Consider the following 23746-nt stretch of genomic DNA (forward strand, 5'->3'; position numbering starts at 1 on the left):
AAGTTTTGGAATATAGTTCAGGAGTCATATGGACCTTTTTGTACTTGAGCTTGAAATTCCCCATGAGGATTAACAGCATTGAAAGGTATGAGCAGAAAAATGTTGTTCCTTGGAACAAATAATAACAAACAAAATTTCTGTTTTTGGTGAACTACCCCTTTTAAAAAAAAGTGCTGCTTTACTCCTACCTCTCCAGTGGGTTGATTTCCTCATTCATAGAAAGTGTTTGTGATTGATGATAAGCACAGCTGAAAGAAAGCTTCAGGATTTTCTTTCTGCTGATGATTAGACCTTCTGTCCTCGGTGTCCCCAGAATAAAGTTATCATAGATGAAGTGGGTGCCGTTAGCCTGTAGACAACAAATATAACATTTGTATTTTAGCCTTAACTGAATTCAAAGTATTTAAAATATATATATATATATATATATATATATATATATATTACAGCAACACTCAAAACCCAAAAGGTTTCATCAGTCAAGTAAAATAATGATGGGTTACAGTGAAGTTGAACATGAAGTTCCAGTCTCTTTTGTGTCATGGTGTTGTGCACCCTTCCGAATCTCTCTCTGAATCTCTTTCAGACACTGAGAAGTTTTTAGGGAGGTCTGTTTGGGACCCTCCATTGGCTGTTACAGATTGATTATTCAGTACCCTTATGGTGCGTTCACACCAAACGCGAATTGAGCGTCTGGCGCGAGTGATTTCAATGTTAAGTCAATGTAAAGACGCGTCAGTGTAAAGCGCGGCGCGGTAGATGCGAATTCGCCTGGTTGGCGTGAATGACGCGAATTGAGCGTCTGGCGCATTATGCGAGAATTAATTTATTTGGTGCATTCACGCGTTTGACGCGAATTCGCGTCTGACGCCCAAGTTGAAAAATCTGAACTTTGGCGTCTGTTTGCGCCTCGTTAACCAATCAGGAGCCTGCTTGCTGCTGTCACGTGGTGAAGTAAATATTATATCACATGTAAACTTTAAGTATACTGTATGAGACATACTCGTTTTGTATTGAATGCTATTTATTCCTAATCTAATCTAGATTATATAAAACATTATTATTCTAATGTAAAGAAAAGCAACATACTTTAGTGCAAGAACATAGTTTCAGGAATCACAGGACAGGTTAATCACTTTTGTAGGCTGGCTCCATTTATCAAAACAAAAATAAATGACAGATTAGGTGGGCGATCCTCCTAATGCGGGACTCCGATGCGGGACAACAGGTCATCAAACTGGGCACGGGACAGGCGGAAGTAACGCTGAAAGCGGCTGTCATCCAGGCGCAGCTCCTGGAGCAAATGGTGAAACTCGCCAAACTGGGAACGCCTCCGGAGGGTCTGGTGGACCCCAATACGGCGACGATGATCCCTACACCGCTGTTCTGCTCTCCAGAGCAAATACAGAGCGGTGACTCTTGATGAATGCTTGATCAACATTAGCAATTTTGCAAACAGACAACCGCCTAGCTATGGAAGGCCAAGAGCGCCAAAAACATGTGAATTTTAACGCGGATTTAACGCGGATTTCACGCGGATTTTTTATTTATTTCAAATTCACGTGTTTTTGGCCCTCTTGGCCTTCCATACCTAGCACTTGCCCCTCCCACAAGAAACGGATTTCGCCTCAGTAAATTTTTTGCTTATTACGGTGCATCAATTTCGCTTTGGATTTCGCGAATGGATTCAAAATGTTCAAGCGTCCAACTAGGCGCGAGCGATTTGGTGTGAACGCAGCATTACAGACCTCTCTACATACTTCTCAAAGTCTCATAGTGATCAAACTCTGCTGGTTCTATCAGGCAATACAAATAATTGGATGGATTATTTGAATAGAGTATACATAGTTAAACCTACCACAAGATTTGTACCACAGATGTGTTTATCACCATCAAAATGGAATTCCACTCTGCCATTCCGGACCGTTCCTTTGCAGCTGGGATCATTGAGGTGTAAGACATCAGCTGGAAAACCAGCCTCAAAGAGCTGACAGCGAGACACAGATATGGAGCCAGAGCTGCTTTCACAGGTTTCTGAGAAATCTGAGTACAAAAAAAGAGAGAGAGACCAAAGATTGTGAGAATTATTAAAAAAGATAAAGGCAACTAATGACGAAAAAAAAAAATTGTTGAGTGATACCAACCAAAAGAGTCAGAATGTGGTCTGTGATGGTCCTTTTTACACAAACAGCCATAAACACCATTTTTCATCCCACACCTTTCATCCTCAGAGCAGTTGAGTTTAGAACAGCGATCTCTCACATCTAAGAGGAAAAACACAGATAGATGAAATACAGCACAAAGACACTGAGTCATGTTAACAGAACCAGAGCTTAACACTCTGGCCATCTGAATGATTATTGCTCTGTATTCCTCAAGGTTTTTTTCTCTTTTGAATTAATGGGTCATTTCATTTTTAATCATTTTCCCGTTGAGATCCAAAAAGATCGTGATAGTCAGGGTTTATTTTATTTATTTATTCATTTATTTATTTATATCTGTGTGTGTACATAATGTTAAAGGGATGGTTCACCCAAAAATGAAAATTATGTGATCATTTACTCACACTCAAGTTGTTCCCAAAAATGGAAATGGAAATCAATGTCAAGACAAGTCATCTTCATTTATATAGCGCTTTTAACAATGTAGATTGTTCCAAAGCTGCTTTACAGTGATAATAGGAAATCAAAGTAACAGAGATTGTTTTGGCTTTATGACAGCTCTAGAATAAAGTTATTTTCCAGCTAAAGTTAGTTTTAATTGATTCACTTCCATCGCAACGATCATTAGTTATTAACTTAGGGGCCGCTAACACGACACTGTTTTAACAGAAAACTCTTAAGTTCTCTTTATACACAAACTTTAAAAACACGAACCCGCGAGAACGCTGATGGCGTGCACATGCGTATTAAGAGATCATTCTATAGGTATGCGCATTTGAATTATATGTGCGCAGGCATGTAGTCCTTCCCTACAAAACCAACCCTCAACAAATTACTTGTCTGGCCTTGAAATTTATAATACAGAATTTTATCGCTTTGGCGTAGCCAGGTGAATCGGAATTATCCCGACAACGATTATCGGGTGACCAACAACTTTTTGGTTACAATTAACTATCCCTTTAACTAATTTCTTCTCTGATTTTTGAGATATGTTAAAAGTTTGGGATTATGAAATGCTGGTGGTTTAGTTTTCTCTATAAATAACACTTCAGTACTTCCAAAAGTACTCCTAAAAATGCATTCTATGCATAATATAGCTCACAATATAATTGCCTATATGGCTTTATAAATTCTTTTACATTATTTACATACATCACCAACACATAACTTGGATCTGATTTGCTCATGCCAAATAATAATCCTCCAGATTATAGATTATAGATCATAGTAACATAATACATTTGTGGCGAGCAGGACGAGGTCGAGGGCCGTGAGAGATACGAGACCGGTGCGTCGCGCAGGTGTCGCTCATCAGTAATCATGCCACCGACCTCGTCCTGCTCTCCACAACATTATATTACCAGTCGTAGTGTCCATGGTTGTAGTTTCACCTGTGGTTGTCTCTGGCGTGACAGTAGTAGTAGTGGTAGTGTTTATGGTGCTTGAATCTGAAATAAATATTACACAAAAAACAATTATCTCTTACATTCACAAAGTGCACGTGTAAATATATTTACCTGCACAGTATGCCAAATTGCAGTTAGTTGGGCTCAAAAACTCATAGACGTAATAATCTCCTGGACAGGCTTTGACTTTAATGGAATTGGACCGAAAAACGCAGCAGTTAAAGCAGCTCACTTTTGGGGGGTTTTCCACTGCATGTGCACAGTATCTAGTACTTTATTTTAGTACCACCTCGATTGAGTTTCCAAGCGTGCTGTACGATACTAAAATGTGACGTGTAAACACTGCAGGTCACTGATTGGTCAGAGAGAATCATCACTACCAGCATCATTGGATTTGGTGCAACTATAACGATCAGTCTATGATCTGACCCACTTTGAAGTGTACTGTACTAAACTGCAGTGGAAAAGCAAACCGAGCCAAAATAAGGCGAGCCGAGCCGTACCATGCAGCGGAGAAGCGCCAAAAGATTACAAGCAAATTGACTTCAAGAATTGTGCTTTCAAAACACACTTTGCCACTTATTTGCAAAAAAAGTATATTAATTGCTAATTAGGTAATTTTTGCATGGTTTTCCATGTATTTCGGGGTCTGTCTAAAATAGCCAGGGGGGGGGGGGGGTAAAAACAGCAATACACTATAAAATTGTATGAATGTATAAAAGGCTATCACATTACACTCTGATTCTCTTTATTTTCTTTATATGTATGTGTATACATGCTCTTAAGGGTTAAGTTAACCCAAAAATTAAGATTCTCTCATCATTTACTCAAGTTGTTCCCAACCTGTATGAATATCTTTCTTCTGCTGAACACAAAATAAGATATTTTGAAGAATGTTTGTAAACAAACAGTTGTGGGTCACCATTAATTTTTCCACACAAAAAAAAAAATCTATGGAAATCAAGATATATTTGCAACCCCACAACAGTTACAAATATATATTCTATTGTGTTCAGCAGAAAAAAGAAATTCATACAGGTTTGGAACAACTTGAGGGTTTGGGGTTATAAAATGTGTTTGAGGTTACTCTGGATGTTTAGTTTTCACTATTAACAAAAGTGCAGGTCTTCACTTTGCCTAAAAATTCATTATTTGTTTACATTTTAAGAGTTTGAATTGCATTCTCATTTGTGAGCTGTATTACTTGTTAATATCATTTTTATTTATCTTTGTCTGTAGAAATTAATGAATTTACCTAATGTGACAATCAGGAACATTTAAATGTTCAATAATGATTCAACAATTCAATAATTCATGTTTAAGAAAAATGAATGTCCAAAAAGATGCTCAAGTGGGTTTATAAATGAAGCAACACAATACTTTACCAGTGGTTGGGATTGGTGGAGTAATGGATTCTATGGGTTGGGTCAACTCTGTTGTTGTAGACGCTGATGTGCTGGACTGACTTGTGGATTCTAGTATTAGGAACAATTGTATGTCAACAGCAATGATTTTCAAACAAAATTCAAAAACAACTTAGCAGAAGAAGTGTCACTCGACACAAAGTGAGTGAACTGCATGAGTTCGTCCGCAAGGGACGCATCTGCAACACAATCTCACCAAAGTGTGTATCTATACCACGAATGTACAGTAATTTCTTATTTTTTACGGTCCGTGCATTCGGTCTTAAGGCGACAGCAGACACCCAATATTCCTAGTGTTGTCTGTGACATTAATGTTAATAAAACAACAAAATACAGCTTTAACAAAGATTAAATTATATTTAATTTGTACAGTGAACAAATAGTGTTATTTTACATTTAGGCTTAATTATTAAGTTCTGTACCTGAATAGCCTACTGTTAGATTTTGTAACTTTGTTATTTAGCCCACCAGAGGGCCCCCCAATCGAGTTTAAAAAAAAAATGTAGATGACTTAAACAAGTGACATAAATGAATGAATGAATATGAATGAATGAATGAATAATTCAAGACAAGAAAATTCTGATTTCATGATCAATATACCTGCCAACAAATGCTGCTGTGTCTGCCAGCGTTTAAGTCATGCGCATGATCTAGACACCTCGTGAGTGCATAGACAATTCGTGCACAACTGCGCATAGTCACGGTATCGGTTTAAGTTGGAGAAAATAGCCTCAGAGGAACTTAACCTTCTAGGTGTAAAGGTAGCAGTTTGAATAAATAATAAACATAGCAGTTTGAACTCTTCTCATATATATTTTTCAGGCCTGACAGTGTCTGGTCTGTTATGTATATAAATATATTTGTTGGGTTCTGGCTTGTTCTGTTAGCTATGGGGTCCTGAGTTGCAGGGCAACCAGTTACTTAGGGTGCGACGTTTTGCAGGGTGTCCCCACTGCCTATAGCTACGCAATACGAAGTGACCGTTCGAAAGGGAACTACTCGGTTACTATCGTAACCTCAGTTACCTGAGAGAGGGAACGAGTATAGCGTAGCCGGCCGCACTATAGTAACTGGTGAAGTTGTCGCTTCAGTCGTATAAACCTGCTATAATGGCTAATTCGGGGGTCTATATAGGCTAGGCCACGCCCCCTCGGTGGGCTCTGACGTTGGGCTAGCTCATTGGTCGCATGTCAGAGTCACCCGCGCCATTGGATTTGCAGTTGCTGCAGCACAGCCTATGAGCGTGCCAGACGCTCAGTGAGCTAGCTGTGCAGCTCCAAATGCGTTTTACATATAGGCTTCAGTAAATCGACGAAAAGGAGTTTCCCCACTGCGTATAGCTACGCAATACTCGTTCCCTCTCTCAGGGAACTGAGGTTACGATAGTAACCGAGTAGTTTCACAATCTCGTAGCTTGTGGTCATTCTACCTCGGATGGTTTAGACATTATGGCTGAAAATCAATATCCTATGGAGAAAATGAATGGGATTTTTGCCGGTGTTTTGGGGGCCCCGTTGGAGGGCGGGGCCCTTTTCAATTGAAACGGGTGAAACATAGGTAAGGCCGCCTATGATTGGGACAGTTGAGAAATAATAATATTTTTACAGTTTTCAACAATAATTGTCATTGTTGAACCCTTTTCTCTTATTATGTCTCTGATTTCTCAGTTTTGTCATTATTTTAGTTATGTATTACAGTTTGTTTTAAGAAGTTTCAAAGAGTTAGTAAAAGAGAAAAGTAAAAGTTAAAAATTTTTTATTTAAGTAGGCATCTATTTTTTATTAAGTATTTATTTTGTATTAATACATAACCTCACTGTATTCATTTATAATGTATCATTATTGCGTGACATTTGTGTCAATAATCGTCAAGCACATGTGACTTTGCGTAGTGGGAGGGGCCCCCAGATCAAATTCTGCTTAGGGCCCCCAAAAGGCTCGGAGCGGCTCTGCTATTAACAAAAGTGCAGGTCTTCACTTTGCCTAAAAATGCATTATTTGTTTACATTTTAAGAGTTTGAATTGCATTCTCATTTGTGAGCTGTATTACTTGTTAATATCATTTTTATTTATCTTTGTCTGTAGAAATTAATGAATTTACCTAATGTGACAATCAGGAACATTTCAATGTTCAATAATGATTCAACAATTCAATAATTCATGTTTAAGAAAAATGAATATCCAAAAAGATGCTCAAGAGGGTTTATAAATGAAGCAACACAATACTTTACCAGTGGTTGGGATTGGTGGAGTAATGGATTCTATGGGTTGGGTCAACTCTGTTGTTGTAGACGCTGATGTGCTGGACTGACTTGTGGATTCTGGTATTAGGAACAATTGTATGTCAACAGCAATGATTTTCAAACAAAATTCAAAAACAACTTAGCAGAGGAAGTGTCACTCGACACAAAGTGAGTGAACTGCATGAGTTCGTCCGCAAGGGACGCATCTGCAACACAATCTCACCAAAGTGCGTATCTATACCACGAATGTAGAGTAATTTCTTATTTTTTACGGTCCGTGCATTCGGTCTTAAAGCGACAGTAGACACCCAATATTCCTAGTGTTGTCTGTGAAATTAGTGTTAATAAAACAACAAAATACAGCTTTAACAAAGATTAAATTATATTTAATTTCTACACTGAACAAATAGCGTTATTTTACATTTAGGCTTAATTTTTAAGTTCTGTACCTGAATAGCCTACTGTTAGATTTTGTAACTTTGTTATTTAGCCCACCAGGGGGCCCCCCAATCGAGTTAAAAAAAATGTTTTTTAGATGACTTAAACAAGTGACATAAATGAATGAATGAATATGAATGAATGAATAATTCAAGACAAGAAAATTCTGATTTCATGATCAATATACCTGCCAACAAATGCTGCTGTGTCTGCCAGCGTTTAAGTCATGCGCATAATCTAGACACGTCGCGAGTGCATAGACAATTCTTGCGCAACTACGCATAGTCACGGTATCGGTTTAAGTTGGAGAAAATAGCCGCAGGGGAACTTAACCTTCTAGGTGTAAAGGTAGCAGTTTGAATAAATAATAAACATAGCAGTTTGAACTCTTCTCCACTTTATTCTACCACACATCAGATCACTAACTCCAAAACCCCGCGACTCTCCAGTACCAAGTGCGCACGACCCAATCTACGGCAAGCTCCGTGGGGAAAAATAGATTGCATACACACATACAACGAGCGCCAGTACATCATGACCGGTATTATAGTAACAGACTTTGTTGGATTCTATCATGTACAATCCAACAAAGTCTGTTACAATAATAATAATAATAAAAAAGATTTTGAGGACAGTTACACTGTATTGAGACAGTTGAGAGATAATATTTTTACAGTTTTCAACAATAATTGTCATTGTTGAACCCTTTTCTCTTATTATGTTTCTGATTTCTCAGTTTTGTCATTATTTTAGTTATGTATTACAGTTTATTTTAAGAAGTTTCAAAGAGTTAGTAAAAGAGAAAAGTAAAAGTTAAAACTTTTTTATTTAAGTAGGCATCTATTTTTTATTAAGTATTTATTTTGTATTTATACATAACCTCACTGTATTCATTTATAATGTATCATTATTGCGTGACATTTGTGTCAATAATCGTCAAGCACATGTGACTTGCGTAGTGGGAGGGGCCCCCAGATCAAATTCTGCTTAGGGCCCCCAGATCAAATTCTGCTTAGGGCCCCCAAAAGGCTCGGAGCGGCTCTGCTATTAACAAAAGTGCAGGTCTTCACTTTGCCTAAAAATGCATTATTTGTTTACATTTTAAGAGTTTGAATTGCATTCTCATTTGTGAGCTGTATTACTTGTTAATATCATTTTTATTTATCTTTGTCTGTAGAAATTAATGAATTTACCTAATGTGACAATCAGGAACATTTCAATGTTCAATAATGATTCAACAATTCAATAATTCATGTTTAAGAAAAATGAATATCCAAAAAGATGCTCAAGTGGGTTTATAAATGAAGCAACACAATACTTTACCAGTGGTTGGGATTGGTGGAGTAATGGATTCTATGGGTTGGGTCAACTCTGTTGTTGTAGACGCTGATGTGCTGGACTGACTTGTGGATTCTGGTATTAGGAACAATTGTATGTCAACAGCAATGATTTTCAAACAAAATTCAAAAACAACTTAGCAGAGGAAGTGTCACTCGACACAAAGTGAGTGAACTGCATGAGTTCGTCCGCAAGGGACGCATCTGCAACACAATCTCACCAAAGTGCGTATCTATACCACGAATGTAGAGTAATTTCTTATTTTTTACGGTCCGTGCATTCGGTCTTAAAGTGACAGCAGACACCCAATATTCCTAGTGTTGTCTGTGACATTAGTGTTAATAAAACAACAAAATACAGCTTTAACAAAGATTAACTTATATTTAATTTCTATAGTGAACAAATAGTGTTATTTTACATTTAGGCTTAATTGTTTAGTTCTGACCCTGAATAGCCTATTATTAGATTTTGTAACTTTGTTATTTAGCCCACCAGGGGGCCCCCCAATCGAGTTAAAAAAAATGTTTTTTAAATGACTTAAACAAGTGACATAAATGAATGAATGAATGAATAATTCAAAAAAAGAAAATTCTGATTTCATGATCAATATACCTGCCAACAAATGCTGCTGTGTCTGCCAGCGTTTAAGTCATGCGCATAATCTAGACACGTCGCGAGTGCATAGAGAATTTGTACGCAACTACGCATAGTCACGGTATCGGTTTAAGTTGGAGAAAATAGCCGCAGGGAAACTTAACCTTCTAGGTGTAAAGGTAGCAGTTTGAATAAATAATAAACATAGCAGTTTGAACTGTTCTCCACTTTATTCTACCACACATCAGATCACTAACTCCAAAACCCCGCGACTCTCCAGTACCAAGTGCGCACGACCCAATCTACGGCAAGCTCCGTGGCGAAAAATAGATTGCATACACACATACAACGAGCGCCAGTACATCATTACCGGTATTATAGTAACAGACTTTGTTTTATTATATCATGTACAATCCAACAAAGTCTGTTACAATAATAATAATAATAATAATAAAGATTTTGAGGACAGTTACACTGTATTGAGACAGTTAAGAAATAATATTTTTACAGTTTTCAGCAATAATTGTCATTGTTGAACCCTTTTCTCTTATTATGTCTCTGATTTCTCAGTTTTGTCATTATTTTAGTTATGTATTTCAGTGTGTTTTAAGAAGTTTCAAAGAGTTAGTAAAAGAGTAAATTAAAAGTTAAAACTTTTTTATTTAAGTAGGCATCTATTTTTTATTAAGTATTTATTTTGTATTAATACATAATCTCACTGTATTTATTTATAATGTATCATTATTGCAAGACATTTGTGTCAATAATCGTCAAGCACATGTGACTTGCGTAGTGGGAGGGGCCCCCAAATCAAATTCTGCTTAGGGCCCCCAAAAGGCTCGGAGCGGCTCTGCTATTAACAAAAGTGCAGGTCTTCACTTTGCCTAAAAATGCATTATTTGTTTACATTTTAAGAGTTTGAATTGCATTCTCATTTGTGAGCTGTATTACTTGTTAATATCATTTTCATTTATCTTTGTCTGTAGAAATTAATGAATTTACCTAATGTGACAATCAGGAACATTTCAATGTTCAATAATGATTCAACAATTCAATAATTCATGTTTAAGAAAAAATGAATGTCCAAAAAGACGCTCAAGTGGGTTTATAAATGAAGCAACACAATACTTTACCAGTGGTTGGGATTGGTGGAGTAATGGATTCTATGGGTTGGGTCAACTCTGTTGTTGTAGACGCTGATGTGCTGGACTGACTTGTGGATTCTGGTATTAGGAACAATTGTATGTCAACAGCAATGATTTTCAAACAAAATTCAAAAACAACTTAGCAGAGGAAGTGTCACTCGACACAAAGTGAGTGAACTGCATGAGTTCGTCCGCAAGGGACGCATCTGCAACACAATCTCACCAAAGTGCGTATCTATACCACGAATGTAGAGTAATTTCTTATTTTTTACGGTCCGTGCATTCGGTCTTAAGGCGACAGCAGACACCTAATATTCCTAGTGTTGTCTGTGAAATTAATGTTAATAAAACAACAAAATACATCTTTAACAAAGATTAAACTATATTTAATTTCTACAGTGAACAAATAGTGTTATTTTACATTTAGGCTTAATTGTTTAGTTCTGACCCTGAATAGCCTACTGTTAGATTTTGTAAATTTGTTATTTAGCCCACCAGGGGGCCCCCCAATCGAGTTAAAAAAAATGTTTTTTAAATGACTTAAACAAGTGACATAAATGAATGAATGAATGAATAATTCAAAAAAAGAAAATTCTGATTTCATGATCAATATACCTGCCAACAAATGCTGCTGTGTCTGCCAGCGTTTAAGTCATGCGCATAATCTAGACACCTCGCGAGTGCATAGAGAATTTGTGCGCAACTACGCATAGTCACGGTATCGGTTTAAGTTGGAGAAAATAGCCGCAGGGGAACTTAACCTTCTAGGTGTAAGGGTAACAGTTTGAACTGTTCTCCACTTTATTCTACCACACATCAGATCACTAACTCCAAAACCCCGCGACTCTCCAGTACCAAGTGCGCACGACCCAATCTACGGCAAGCTCCGTGGGGAAAAATAGATTGCATACACACATACAACGAGCGCCAGTACATCATTACCGGTATTATAGTAACAGACTTTGTTTTATTATATCATGTACAATCCAACAAAGTCTGTTACAATAATAATAATAATAATAATAAAGATTTTGAGGACAGTTACACTGTATTGAGACAGTTAAGAAATAATATTTTTACAGTTTTCAGCAATAATTGTCATTGTTGAACCCTTTTCTCTTATTATGTCTCTGATTTCTCAGTTTTGTCATTATTTTAGTTATGTATTTCAGTGTGTTTTAAGAAGTTTCAAAGAGTTAGTAAAAGAGTAAAGTAAAAGTTAAAACTTTTTTATTTAAGTAGGCATCTATTTTTTATTAAGTATTTATTTTGTATTAATACATAATCTCACTGTATTTATTTATAATGTATCATTATTGCAAGACATTTGTGTCAATAATCGTCAAGCACATGTGACTTGCGTAGTGGGAGGGGCCCCCAAATCAAATTCTGCTTAGGGCCCCCAGATCAAATTCTGCTTAGGGCCCCCAAAAGGCTCGGAGCGGCTCTGCTATTAACAAAAGTGCAGGTCTTCACTTTGCCTAAAAATGCATTATTTGTTTACATTTTAAGAGTTTGAATTGCATTCTCATTTGTGAGCTGTATTACTTGTTAATATCATTTTCATTTATCTTTGTCTGTAGAAATTAATGAATTTACCTAATGTGACAATCAGGAACATTTCAATGTTCAATAATGATTCAACAATTCAATAATTCATGTTTAAGAAAAAATGAATGTCCAAAAAGACGCTCAAGTGGGTTTATAAATGAAGCAACACAATACTTTACCAGTGGTTGGGATTGGTGGAGTAATGGATTCTATGGGTTGGGTCAACTCTGTTGTTGTAGACGCTGATGTGCTGGACTGACTTGTGGATTCTGGTATTAGGAACAATTGTATGTCAACAGCAATGATTTTCAAACAAAATTCAAAAACAACTTAGCAGAGGAAGTGTCACTCGACACAAAGTGAGTGAACTGCATGAGTTCGTCCGCAAGGGACGCATCTGCAACACAATCTCACCAAAGTGCGTATCTATACCACGAATGTACAGTAATTTCTTATTTTTTACGGTCCGTGCATTCGGTCTTAAGGCGACAGCAGACACCCAATATTCCTAGTGTTGTCTGTGAAATTAATGTTAATAAAACAACAAAATACAGCTTTAACAAAGATTAAACTATATTTAATTTCTACAGTGAACAAATAGTGTTATTTTACATTTAGGCTTAATTGTTTAGTTCTGACCCTGAATAGCCTACTGTTAGATTTTGTAACTTTGTTATTTAGCCCACCAGGGGGCCCCCCAATCGAGTTAAAAAAAATGTTTTTTAAATGACTTAAACAAGTGACATAAATGAATGAATGAATAATTCAAAAAAAGAAAATTCTGATTTCATGATCAATATACCTGCCAACAAATGCTGCTGTGTCTGCCAGCGTTTAAGTCATGCGCATAATCTAGACACCTCGCGAGTGCATAGAGAATTCGTGCGCAACTGCGCATAGTCACGGTATCGGTTTAAGTTGGAGAAAATAGCCGCAGGGAAACTTAACCTTCTAGGTGTAAAGGTAGCGGTTTGAATAAATAAAATAAAAAAATTATTTATGGGCCCTCCATGTGTGGCCCCTAAACGGGTACCCGGGGACCTTCCTGACAGAATCTTGAGCACTATCTCTGAAGTAAGGGCCCCGTCTACTCGGCGCCTGTATGCTTTGAGGGGGTCGGGTTTTTCCAGCTGGTGCTCGAAAAATCAAGTTGACCCAGAGTCATGTGAGGTATCTGTGGTACTCTCCTTTCTGCAGGCGCAACTGGACGCGGGCCGCACCCCGTCCACGCTCAAAGTTTATGTGGCAGCCATCGCAGCGCATCATGCTTTGGTGGCTGGCCACTCACTGGGAAGAAATTACCTGGTGGTAAGGTTTCTGAAAGGCGCTAGGAGGATTAACCCCTCCAGGCCCCCTTCGGTGCCGCCTTGGGACCTCTCCACGGTCCTTAGGGCCCTGAAGGGACCGCCTTTCGAGCCACTCCAGTCGGTTGATCTAAAGCCACTCCCGCTAAAGACTGCTCTCCTGTTGGCATTGGCATCTATCAAGCGAGTGGGAGATCTGCAGGCTCTCTCTGTGAGTCCTGCATGTTTGGAGTTTGGGAAGGATGACTCCAGAGTCATTCTCAAACCCAGGCATGGGTACGTACCCATTTAGAGCACAAGTTATTACGCTATCAGCCCTTCCCCCTTCGGCTGAGCATGGGGAGGTTAATCTTCTCTGCCCTGTCAGGGTGCTGAGAATCTATCTGGAGCGTTCTGCGTCTTTTAGACAGTCAGAACAGCTGTTTGTCTGCTTTGGTGGCCGATCTAAGGGTGATCCAGTCACGAAGCAAAGACTGTCTAGATGGATAGTGGATGCCATTTCTATGGCCTATACATCAGTGGGTCAGGTTTGCCCTATAGGTGTCAAGGCCCACTCGACTAGAGGCATGGCCTCGTCATGGGCTTGGTAATCGGGTTTTCCCATTCAGCACATTTGTGAGGCGGCCGGCTGGTCCTCGCCTTCCACATTTATGAAGTTCTATAATATGGAGGTGCCTTCCCTGCAGGCGAAGGTACTTTTGGTATGATTAAGACCCGACGGTGTCTGGTCTTGTCTACAAAGATTACTGTGCGTAATCATATACATATATATATAAAACCCGCTTAGGCCGGTTATAAAATTGTGCTAATAATCCCGACAGTGTCTGGTTTTGTTAGTATATTATGTCAGTTGTACTGACTCATATATATTTTTCAGGCCTGACAGTGTCTGGTCTGTTATGTATATAAATATATTTGTTGGGTTCTGGCTTGTTCTGTTAGCTATGGGGTCCTGAGTTGCAGGGCAACCAGTTACTTAGGGTGCGGCGTTTTGCAGGGTGTCCCCACTGCCTATAGCTACGCAATACGAAGTGACCGTTCGAAAGGGAACTACTCGGTTACTATCATAACCTCAGTTACCTGAGAGAGGGAACGAGTATAGCGTAGCCGGCCGCACTATAGTAACTGGTGAAGTTGTCGCTTCAGTCGTATAAACCTGCTATAATGGCTAATTCGGGGGTCTATATAGGCTAGGCCACGCCCCCTCGGTGGGCTCTGACGTTGGGCTAGCTCATTGGTCGCATGTCAGAGTCACCCGCGCCATTGGATTTGCAGTTGCTGCAGCACAGCCTATGAGCGTGCCAGACGCTCAGTGAGCTAGCTGTGCAGCTCCAAATGCGTTTTACATATAGGCTTCAGTAAATCGACGAAATGGAGTTTCCCCACTGCGTATAGCTACGCAATACTCGTTCCCTCTCTCAGGGAACTGAGGTTACGATAGTAACCGAGTAGTTTCACAATCTCGTAGCTTTTGGTCATTCTACCTCGGATGGTTTAGACATTATGGCTGAAAATCAATATCCTATGGAGAAAATGAATGGGATTTTTGCCGGTGTTTTGGGGGCCCCGTTGGAGGGCGGGGCCCGTTTCAATTGAAACGGGTGAAACATAGGTAAGGCCGCCTATGATTGGGACAGTTGAGAAATAATAATATTTTTACAGTTTTCAACAATAATTGTCATTGTTGAACCCTTTTCTCTTATTATGATTTCTTTATATATATTCTTATACAGTATATTTACTCTTATTTCTGATTTCTCAGTTTTGTCATTATTTTAGTTATGTATTACAGTTTGTTTTAAGAAGTTTCAAAGAGTTAGTAAAAGAGTAAATTAGAAGTTAAAACTTTTTTATTTAAGTAGGCATCTATTTTTTATTAAGTATTTATTTTGTATTAATACATAACCTCACTGTATTCATTTATAATATATCATTATTGCGTGACATTTGTGTCAATAATCGTCAAGCACATGTGACTTTGCGTAGTGGGAGGGGCCCCCAGATCAAATTCTGCTTAGGGCCCCCAGATCAAATTCTGCTTAGGGCCCCCAAAAGGCTCGGAGCGGCTCTGCTATTAACAAAAGTGCAGGTCTTCACTTTGCCTAAAAATGCATTATTTGTTTACATTTTAAGAGTTTGAATTGCATTCTCATTTGTGAGTTGTATTACTTGTTAATATCATTTTTATTTATCTTTGTCTGTAGAAATTAATGAATTTACCTAATGTGACAATCAGGAACATTTCAATGTTCAATGATTCAACAATTCAATAATTCATGTTTAAGAAAAAATGAATGTCCAAAAAGATGCTCAAGAGGGTTTATAAATGAAGCAACACAATACTTTACCAGTGGTTGGGATTGGTGGAGTAATGGATTCTATGGGTTGGGTCATCTCTGTTGTTGTAGACGCTGATGTGCTGGACTGACTTGTGGATTCTGGTATTAGGAACAATTGTATGTCAACAGCAATGATTTTCAAACAAAATTCAAAAACAACTTAGCAGAGGAAGTGTCACTCGACACAAAGTGAGTGAACTGCATGAGTTCGTCCGCAAGGGACGCATCTGCAACACAATCTCACCAAAGTGCGTATCTATACCACGAATGTACAGTAATTTCTTATTTTTTACGGTCCGTGCATTCGGTCTTAAGGCGACAGCAGACACCTAATATTCCTAGTGTTGTCTGTGACATTAATGTTAATAAAACAACAAAATACATCTTTAACAAAGATTAAACTATATTTAATTTCTACAGTGAACAAATAGTGTTATTTTACATTTAGGCTTAATTGTTTAGTTCTGACCCTGAATAGCCTACTGTTAGATTTTGTAACTTTGTTATTTAGCCCACCAGGGGGCCCCCCAATCGAGTTAAAAAAAATGTTTTTTAAATGACTTAAACAAGTGACATAAATGAATGAATGAATGAATAATTCAAAAAAAGAAAATTCTGATTTCATGATCAATATACCTGCCAACAAATGCTGCTGTGTCTGCCAGCGTTTAAGTCATGCGCATAATCTAGACACCTCGCGAGTGCATAGAGAATTCGTGCGCAACTGCGCATAGTCACGGTATCGGTTTAAGTTGGAGAAAATAGCCGCAGGGAAACTTAACCTTCTAGGTGTAAAGGTAGCGGTTTGAATAAATAAAATAAAAAAATTATTTATGGGCCCTCCATGTGTGGCCCCTAAACGGGTACCCGGGGACCTTCCTGACAGAATCTTGAGCACTATCTCTGAAGTAAGGGCCCCGTCTACTCGGCGCCTGTATGCTTTGAGGGGGTCGGGTTTTTCCAGCTGGTGCTCGAAAAATCAAGTTGACCCAGAGTCATGTGAGGTATCTGTGGTACTCTCCTTTCTGCAGGCGCAACTGGACGCGGGCCGCACCCCGTCCACGCTCAAAGTTTATGTGGCAGCCATCGCAGCGCATCATGCTTTGGTGGCTGGCCACTCACTGGGAAGAAATTACCTGGTGGTAAGGTTTCTGAAAGGCGCTAGGAGGATTAACCCCTCCAGGCCCCCTTCGGTGCCGCCTTGGGACCTCTCCACGGTCCTTAGGGCCCTGAAGGGACCGCCTTTCGAGCCACTCCAGTCGGTTGATCTAAAGCCACTCCCGCTAAAGACTGCTCTCCTGTTGGCATTGGCATCTATCAAGCGAGTGGGAGATCTGCAGGCTCTCTCTGTGAGTCCTGCATGTTTGGAGTTTGGGAAGGATGACTCCAGAGTCATTCTCAAACCCAGGCATGGGTACGTACCCATTTAGAGCACAAGTTATTACGCTATCAGCCCTTCCCCCTTCGGCTGAGCATGGGGAGGTTAATCTTCTCTGCCCTGTCAGGGTGCTGAGAATCTATCTGGAGCGTTCTGCGTCTTTTAGACAGTCAGAACAGCTGTTTGTCTGCTTTGGTGGCCGATCTAAGGGTGATCCAGTCACGAAGCAAAGACTGTCTAGATGGATAGTGGATGCCATTTCTATGGCCTATACATCAGTGGGTCAGGTTTGCCCTATAGGTGTCAAGGCCCACTCGACTAGAGGCATGGCCTCGTCATGGGCTTGGTAATCGGGTTTTCCCATTCAGCACATTTGTGAGGCGGCCGGCTGGTCCTCGCCTTCCACATTTATGAAGTTCTATAATATGGAGGTGCCTTCCCTGCAGGCGAAGGTACTTTTGGTATGATTAAGACCCGACGGTGTCTGGTCTTGTCTACAAAGATTACTGTGCGTAATCATATACATATATATATAAAACCCGCTTAGGCCGGTTATAAAATTGTGCTAATAATCCCGACAGTGTCTGGTTTTGTTAGTATATTATGTCAGTTGTACTGACTCATATATATTTTTCAGGCCTGACAGTGTCTGGTCTGTTATGTATATAAATATATTTGTTGGGTTCTGGCTTGTTCTGTTAGCTCAGGGGTCCTGAGTTGCAGGGCAACCAGTTACTTAGGGTGCGACGTTTTGCAGGGTGTCCCCACTGCCTATAGCTACGCAATACGAAGTGACCGTTCGAAAGGGAACTACTCGGTTACTATCATAACCTCAGTTACCTGAGAGAGGGAACGAGTATAGCGTAGCCGGCCGCACTATAGTAACTGGTGAAGTTGTCGCTTCAGTCGTATAAACCTGCTATAATGGCTAATTCGGGGGTCTATATAGGCTAGGCCACGCCCCCTCGGTGGGCTCTGACGTTGGGCTAGCTCATTGGTCGCATGTCAGAGTCACCCGCGCCATTGGATTTGCAGTTGCTGCAGCACAGCCTATGAGCGTGCCAGACGCTCAGTGAGCTAGCTGTGCAGCTCCAAATGCGTTTTACATATAGGCTTCAGTAAATCGACGAAATGGAGTTTCCCCACTGCGTATAGCTACGCAATACTCGTTCCCTCTCTCAGGGAACTGAGGTTACGATAGTAACCGAGTAGTTTCACAATCTCGTAGCTTGTGGTCATTCTACCTCGGATGGTTTAGACATTATGGCTGAAAATCAATATCCTATGGAGAAAATGAATGGGATTTTTGCCGGTGTTTTGGGGGCCCCGTTGGAGGGCGGGGCCCGTTTCAATTGAAACGGGTGAAACATAGGTAAGGCCGCCTATGATTGGGACAGTTGAGAAATAATAATATTTTTACAGTTTTCAACAATAATTGTCATTGTTGAACCCTTTTCTCTTATTATGATTTCTTTATATATATTCTTATACAGTATATTTACTCTTATTTCTGATTTCTCAGTTTTGTCATTATTTTAGTTATGTATTACAGTTTGTTTTAAGAAGTTTCAAAGAGTTAGTAAAAGAGTAAATTAGAAGTTAAAACTTTTTTATTTAAGTAGGCATCTATTTTTTATTAAGTATTTATTTTGTATTAATACATAACCTCACTGTATTCATTTATAATATATCATTATTGCGTGACATTTGTGTCAATAATCGTCAAGCACATGTGACTTTGCGTAGTGGGAGGGGCCCCCAGATCAAATTCTGCTTAGGGCCCCCAGATCAAATTCTGCTTAGGGCCCCCAAAAGGCTCGGAGCGGCTCTGCTATTAACAAAAGTGCAGGTCTTCACTTTGCCTAAAAATGCATTATTTGTTTACATTTTAAGAGTTTGAATTGCATTCTCATTTGTGAGCTGTATTACTTGTTAATATCATTTTCATTTATCTTTGTCTGTAGAAATGAATGAATTTACCTAATGTGACAATCAGGAACATTTAAATGTTCAATAATGATTCAACAATTCAATAATTCATGTTTAAGAAAAATGAATGTCCAAAAAGATGCTCAAGTGGGTTTATAAATGAAGCAACACAATACTTTACCAGTGGTTGGGATTGGTGGAGTAATGGATTCTATGAATGGGGTCATCTCTGTTGTTGTAGACGCTGATGTGCTGGACTGACTTGTGGATTCTGGTATTAGGAACAATTGTATGTCAACAGCAATGATTTTCAAACAAAATTCAAAAACAACTTAGCAGAGGAAGTGTCACTCGACACAAAGTGAGTGAACTGCATGAGTTCGTCCGCAAGGGACGCATCTGCAACACAATCTCACCAAAGTGCGTATCTATACCACGAATGTACAGTAATTTCTTATTTTTTACGGTCCGTGCATTCGGTCTTAAAGTGACAGCAGACACCCAATATTCCTAGTGTTGTCTGTGACATTAGTGTTAATAAAACAACAAAATACAGCTTTAACAAAGATTAAATTATATTTAATTTCTACAGTGAACAAATAGTGTTATTTTACATTTAGGCTTAATTTTTAAGTTCTGTACCTGAATAGCCTACTGTTAGATTTTGTAACTTTGTTATTTAGCCCACCAGGGGGCCCCCCAATCGAGTTAAAAAAAAAGGTTTTTTAGATGACTTAAACAAGTGACATAAATGAATGAATGAATATGAATGAATGAATAATTCAAGACAAGAAAATTCTGATTTCATGATCAATATACCTGCCAACAAATGCTGCTGTGTCTGCCAGCGTTTAAGTCATGCGCATAATCTAGACACGTCGCGAGTGCATAGAGAATTCGTGCGCAACTGCGCATAGTCACGGTATCGGTTTAAGTTGGAGAAAATAGCCGCAGGGGAACTTAACCTTCTAGGTGTAAGGGTAGCAGTTTGAATAAATAATAAACATAGCAGTTTGAACTCTTCTCCACTTTATTATAGCACACATCAGATCACTAACTCCAAAACCCCGCGACTCTCCAGTACCAAGTGTGCACGACCCAATCTACGGCAAGCTCCGTGGGGAAAAATAGATTGCATACACACATACAACGAGCGCCAGTACATCATTACCGGTATTATAGTAACAGACTTTGTTTTATTATATCATGTACAATCCAACAAAGTCTGTTACAATAATAATAATAATAATAATAAAGATTTTGAGGACAGTTACACTGTATTGAGACAGTTAAGAAATAATATTTTTACAGTTTTCAGCAATAATTGTCATTGTTGAACCCTTTTCTCTTATTATGTCTCTGATTTCTCAGTTTTGTCATTATTTTAGTTATGTATTTCAGTTTGTTTTAAGAAGTTTCAAAGAGTTAGTAAAAGAGTAAAGTAAAAGTTAAAACTTTTTTATTTAAGTAGGCATCTATTTTTTATTAAGTATTTATTTTGTATTAATACATAACCTCACTGTATTTATTTATAATGTATCATCATTGCAAGACATTTGTGTCAATAATCGTCAAGCACATGTGACTTTGCGTAGTGGGAGGGGCCCCCAGATCAAATTCTGCTTAGGGCCCCCAGATCAAATTCTGCTTAGGGCCCCCAAAAGGCTCGGAGCGGCTCTGCTATTAACAAAAGTGCAGGTCTTCACTTTGCCTAAAAATGCATTATTTGTTTACATTTTAAGAGTTTGAATTGCATTCTCATTTGTGAGATGTATTACTTGTTAATATCATTTTCATTTATCTTTGTGTGTAGAAATTAATGAATTTACCTAATGTGACAATCAGGAACATTTCAATGTTCAATAATGATTCAACAATTCAATAATTCATGTTTAAGAAAAAATGAATGTCCAAAAAGACGCTCAAGTGGGTTTATAAATGAAGCAACACAATACTTTACCAGTGGTTGGGATTGGTGGAGTAATGGATTCTATGGGTTGGGTCAACTCTGTTGTTGTAGACGCTGATGTGCTGGACTGACTTGTGGATTCTGGTATTAGGAACAATTGTATGTCAACAGCAATGATTTTCAAACAAAATTCAAAAACAACTTAGCAGAGGAAGTGTCACTCGACACAAAGTGAGTGAACTGCATGAGTTCGTCCGCAAGGGACGCATCTGCAACACAATCTCACCAAAGTGCGTATCTATACCACGGATGTACAGTAATTTCTTATTTTTTACGGTCCGTGCATTCGGTCTTAAAGCGACAGCAGACACCCAATATTCCTAGTGTTGTCTGTGACATTAATGTTAATAAAACAACAAAATACAGCTTTAACAAAGATTAAACTATATTTAATTTCTACAGTGAACAAATAGTGTTATTTTACATTTAGGCTTAATTGTTTAGTTCTGACCCTGAATAGCCTACTGTTAGATTTTGTAACTTTGTTATTTAGCCCACCAGGGGGCCCCCCAATCGAGTTAAAAAAAATGTTTTTTAAATGACTTAAACAAGTGACATAAATGAATGAATGAATGAATAATTCAAAAAAAGAAAATTCTGATTTCATGATCAATATACCTGCCAACAAATGCTGCTGTGTCTGCCAGCGTTTAAGTCATGCGCATAATCTAGACACCTCGCAAGTGCATAGAGAATTCGTGCGCAACTGCGCATAGTCACGGTATCGGTTTAAGTTGGAGAAAATAGCCGCAGGGAAACTTAACCTTCTAGGTGTAAAGGTAGCGGTTTGAATAAATAAAATAAAAAAATTATTTATGGGCCCTCCATGTGTGGCCCCTAAACGGGTACCCGGGGACCTTCCTGACAGAATCTTGAGCACTATCTCTGAAGCAAGGGCCCCGTCTACTCGGCGCCTGTATGCTTTGAGGGGGTCGGGTTTTTCCAGCTGGTGCTCGTAAAATCAAGTTGACCCAGAGTCATGTGAGGTATCTGTGGTACTCTCCTTTCTGCAGGCGCTACTGGACGCGGGCCGCACCCCGTCCACGCTCAAAGTTTATGTGGCAGCCATCGCAGCGCATCATGCTTTGGTGGCTGGCCACTCACTGGGAAGAAATGATCCGGTGGTAAGGTTTCTGAAAGGCGTTAGGAGGATTAACCCCACCAGGCCCCCTTCGGTGCCGCCTTGGGACCTCTCCACGGTCCTTAGGGCCCTGAAGGGACCGCCTTTCGAGCCACTCCAGTCGGTTGATCTAAAGCCACTCCCGCTAAAGACTGCTCTCCTGTTGGCATTGGCATCTATCAAGCGAGTGGGAGATCTGCAGGCTCTCTCTGTGAGTCCTGCATGTTTGGAGTTTGGGAAGGATGACTCCAGAGTCATTCTCAAACCCAGGCATGGGTACGTACCCATTTAGAGCACAAGTTATTACGCTATCAGCCCTTCCCCCTTCGGCTGAGCATGGGGAGGTTAATCTTCTCTGCCCTGTCAGGGTGCTGAGAATCTATCTGGAGCGTTCTGCGTCTTTTAGACAGTCAGAACAGCTGTTTGTCTGCTTTGGTGGCCGATCTAAGGGTGATCCAGTCACGAAGCAAAGACTGTCTAGATGGATAGTGGATGCAATTTCTATGGCCTATACATCAGTGGGTCAGGTTTGCCCTATAGGTGTCAAGGCCCAATCGACTAGAGGCATGGCCTCGTCATGGGCTTGGTAATCGGGTTTTCCCATTCAGCACATTTGTGAGGCGGCCGGCTGGTCCTCGCCTTCCACATTTATGAAGTTCTATAATATGGAGGTGCCTTCCCTGCAGGCGAAGGTACTTTTGGTATGATTAAGACCAGACGGTGTCTGGTCTTGTCTACAAAGATTACTGTGCGTAATCATATACATAGATATATAAAACCCGCTTAGGCCGGTTATAAAATTGTGCTAATAATCCCGACAGTGTCTGGTTTTGTTAGTATATTATGTCAGTTGTACTGACTCATATATATTTTTCAGGCCTGACAGTGTCTGGTCTGTTATGTATATAAATTTATTTGTTGGGTTCTGGCTTGTTCTGTTAGCTATGGGGTCCTGAGTTGCAGGGCAACCAGTTACTTAGGGTGCGGCGTTTTGCAGGGTGTCCCCACTGCCTATAGCTACGCAATACGAAGTGACCGTTCGAAAGGGAACTACTCGGTTACTATCGTAACCTCAGTTACCTGAGAGAGGGAACAAGTATAGCGTAGCCGGCTGCACTATAGTAACTGGTGAAGTTGTCGCTTCAGTCGTATAAACCTGCTATAATGGCTAATTCGGGGGTCTATAAAGGCTAGGCCACGCCCCCTCGGTGGGCTCTGACGTTGGGCTAGCTCATTGGTCGCATGTCAGAGTCACCCGCGCCATTGGATTTGCAGTTGCTGCAGCACAGCCTATGAGCGTGCCAGACGCTCAGTGAGCTAGCTGTGCAGCTCCAAATGCGTTTTACATATAGGCTTCAGTAAATCGACGAAAAGGAGTTTCCCCACTGCGTATAGCTACGCAATACT

The 23746-nt window shown here is 39.6% G+C and overlaps 1 protein-coding gene across 1 annotated transcript in view; it reads right to left on the reverse strand.

Annotated features, from left to right (window-relative positions):
• Positions 1-23746, reverse strand: part of LOC143718247 (uncharacterized) — a 33894-nt gene that overhangs the window by 1502 nt on the left and 8646 nt on the right. Inside the window, exons 7-18 of the mRNA XM_077209254.1 lie at positions 21211-21300; positions 19432-19521; positions 15953-16042; positions 12480-12569; positions 10738-10827; positions 8996-9085; positions 7223-7312; positions 4954-5043; positions 3554-3610; positions 2145-2264; positions 1859-2043; positions 189-349 (exon numbers count right to left, since the gene is read on the reverse strand). Coding sequence (XP_077065369.1) covers positions 189-349; positions 1859-2043; positions 2145-2264; positions 3554-3610; positions 4954-5043; positions 7223-7312; positions 8996-9085; positions 10738-10827; positions 12480-12569; positions 15953-16042; positions 19432-19521; positions 21211-21300 — 1243 coding nt within the window. The remainder of the gene's footprint in view (positions 1-188; positions 350-1858; positions 2044-2144; positions 2265-3553; positions 3611-4953; positions 5044-7222; positions 7313-8995; positions 9086-10737; positions 10828-12479; positions 12570-15952; positions 16043-19431; positions 19522-21210; positions 21301-23746) is intronic.

Source organism: Siphateles boraxobius, unplaced genomic scaffold, assembly GCF_051911475.1.
Source record: "Siphateles boraxobius isolate OS27281-9 unplaced genomic scaffold, OSU_SipBor_1 60, whole genome shotgun sequence".
Lineage (NCBI taxonomy): Eukaryota > Metazoa > Chordata > Actinopteri > Cypriniformes > Leuciscidae > Siphateles > Siphateles boraxobius.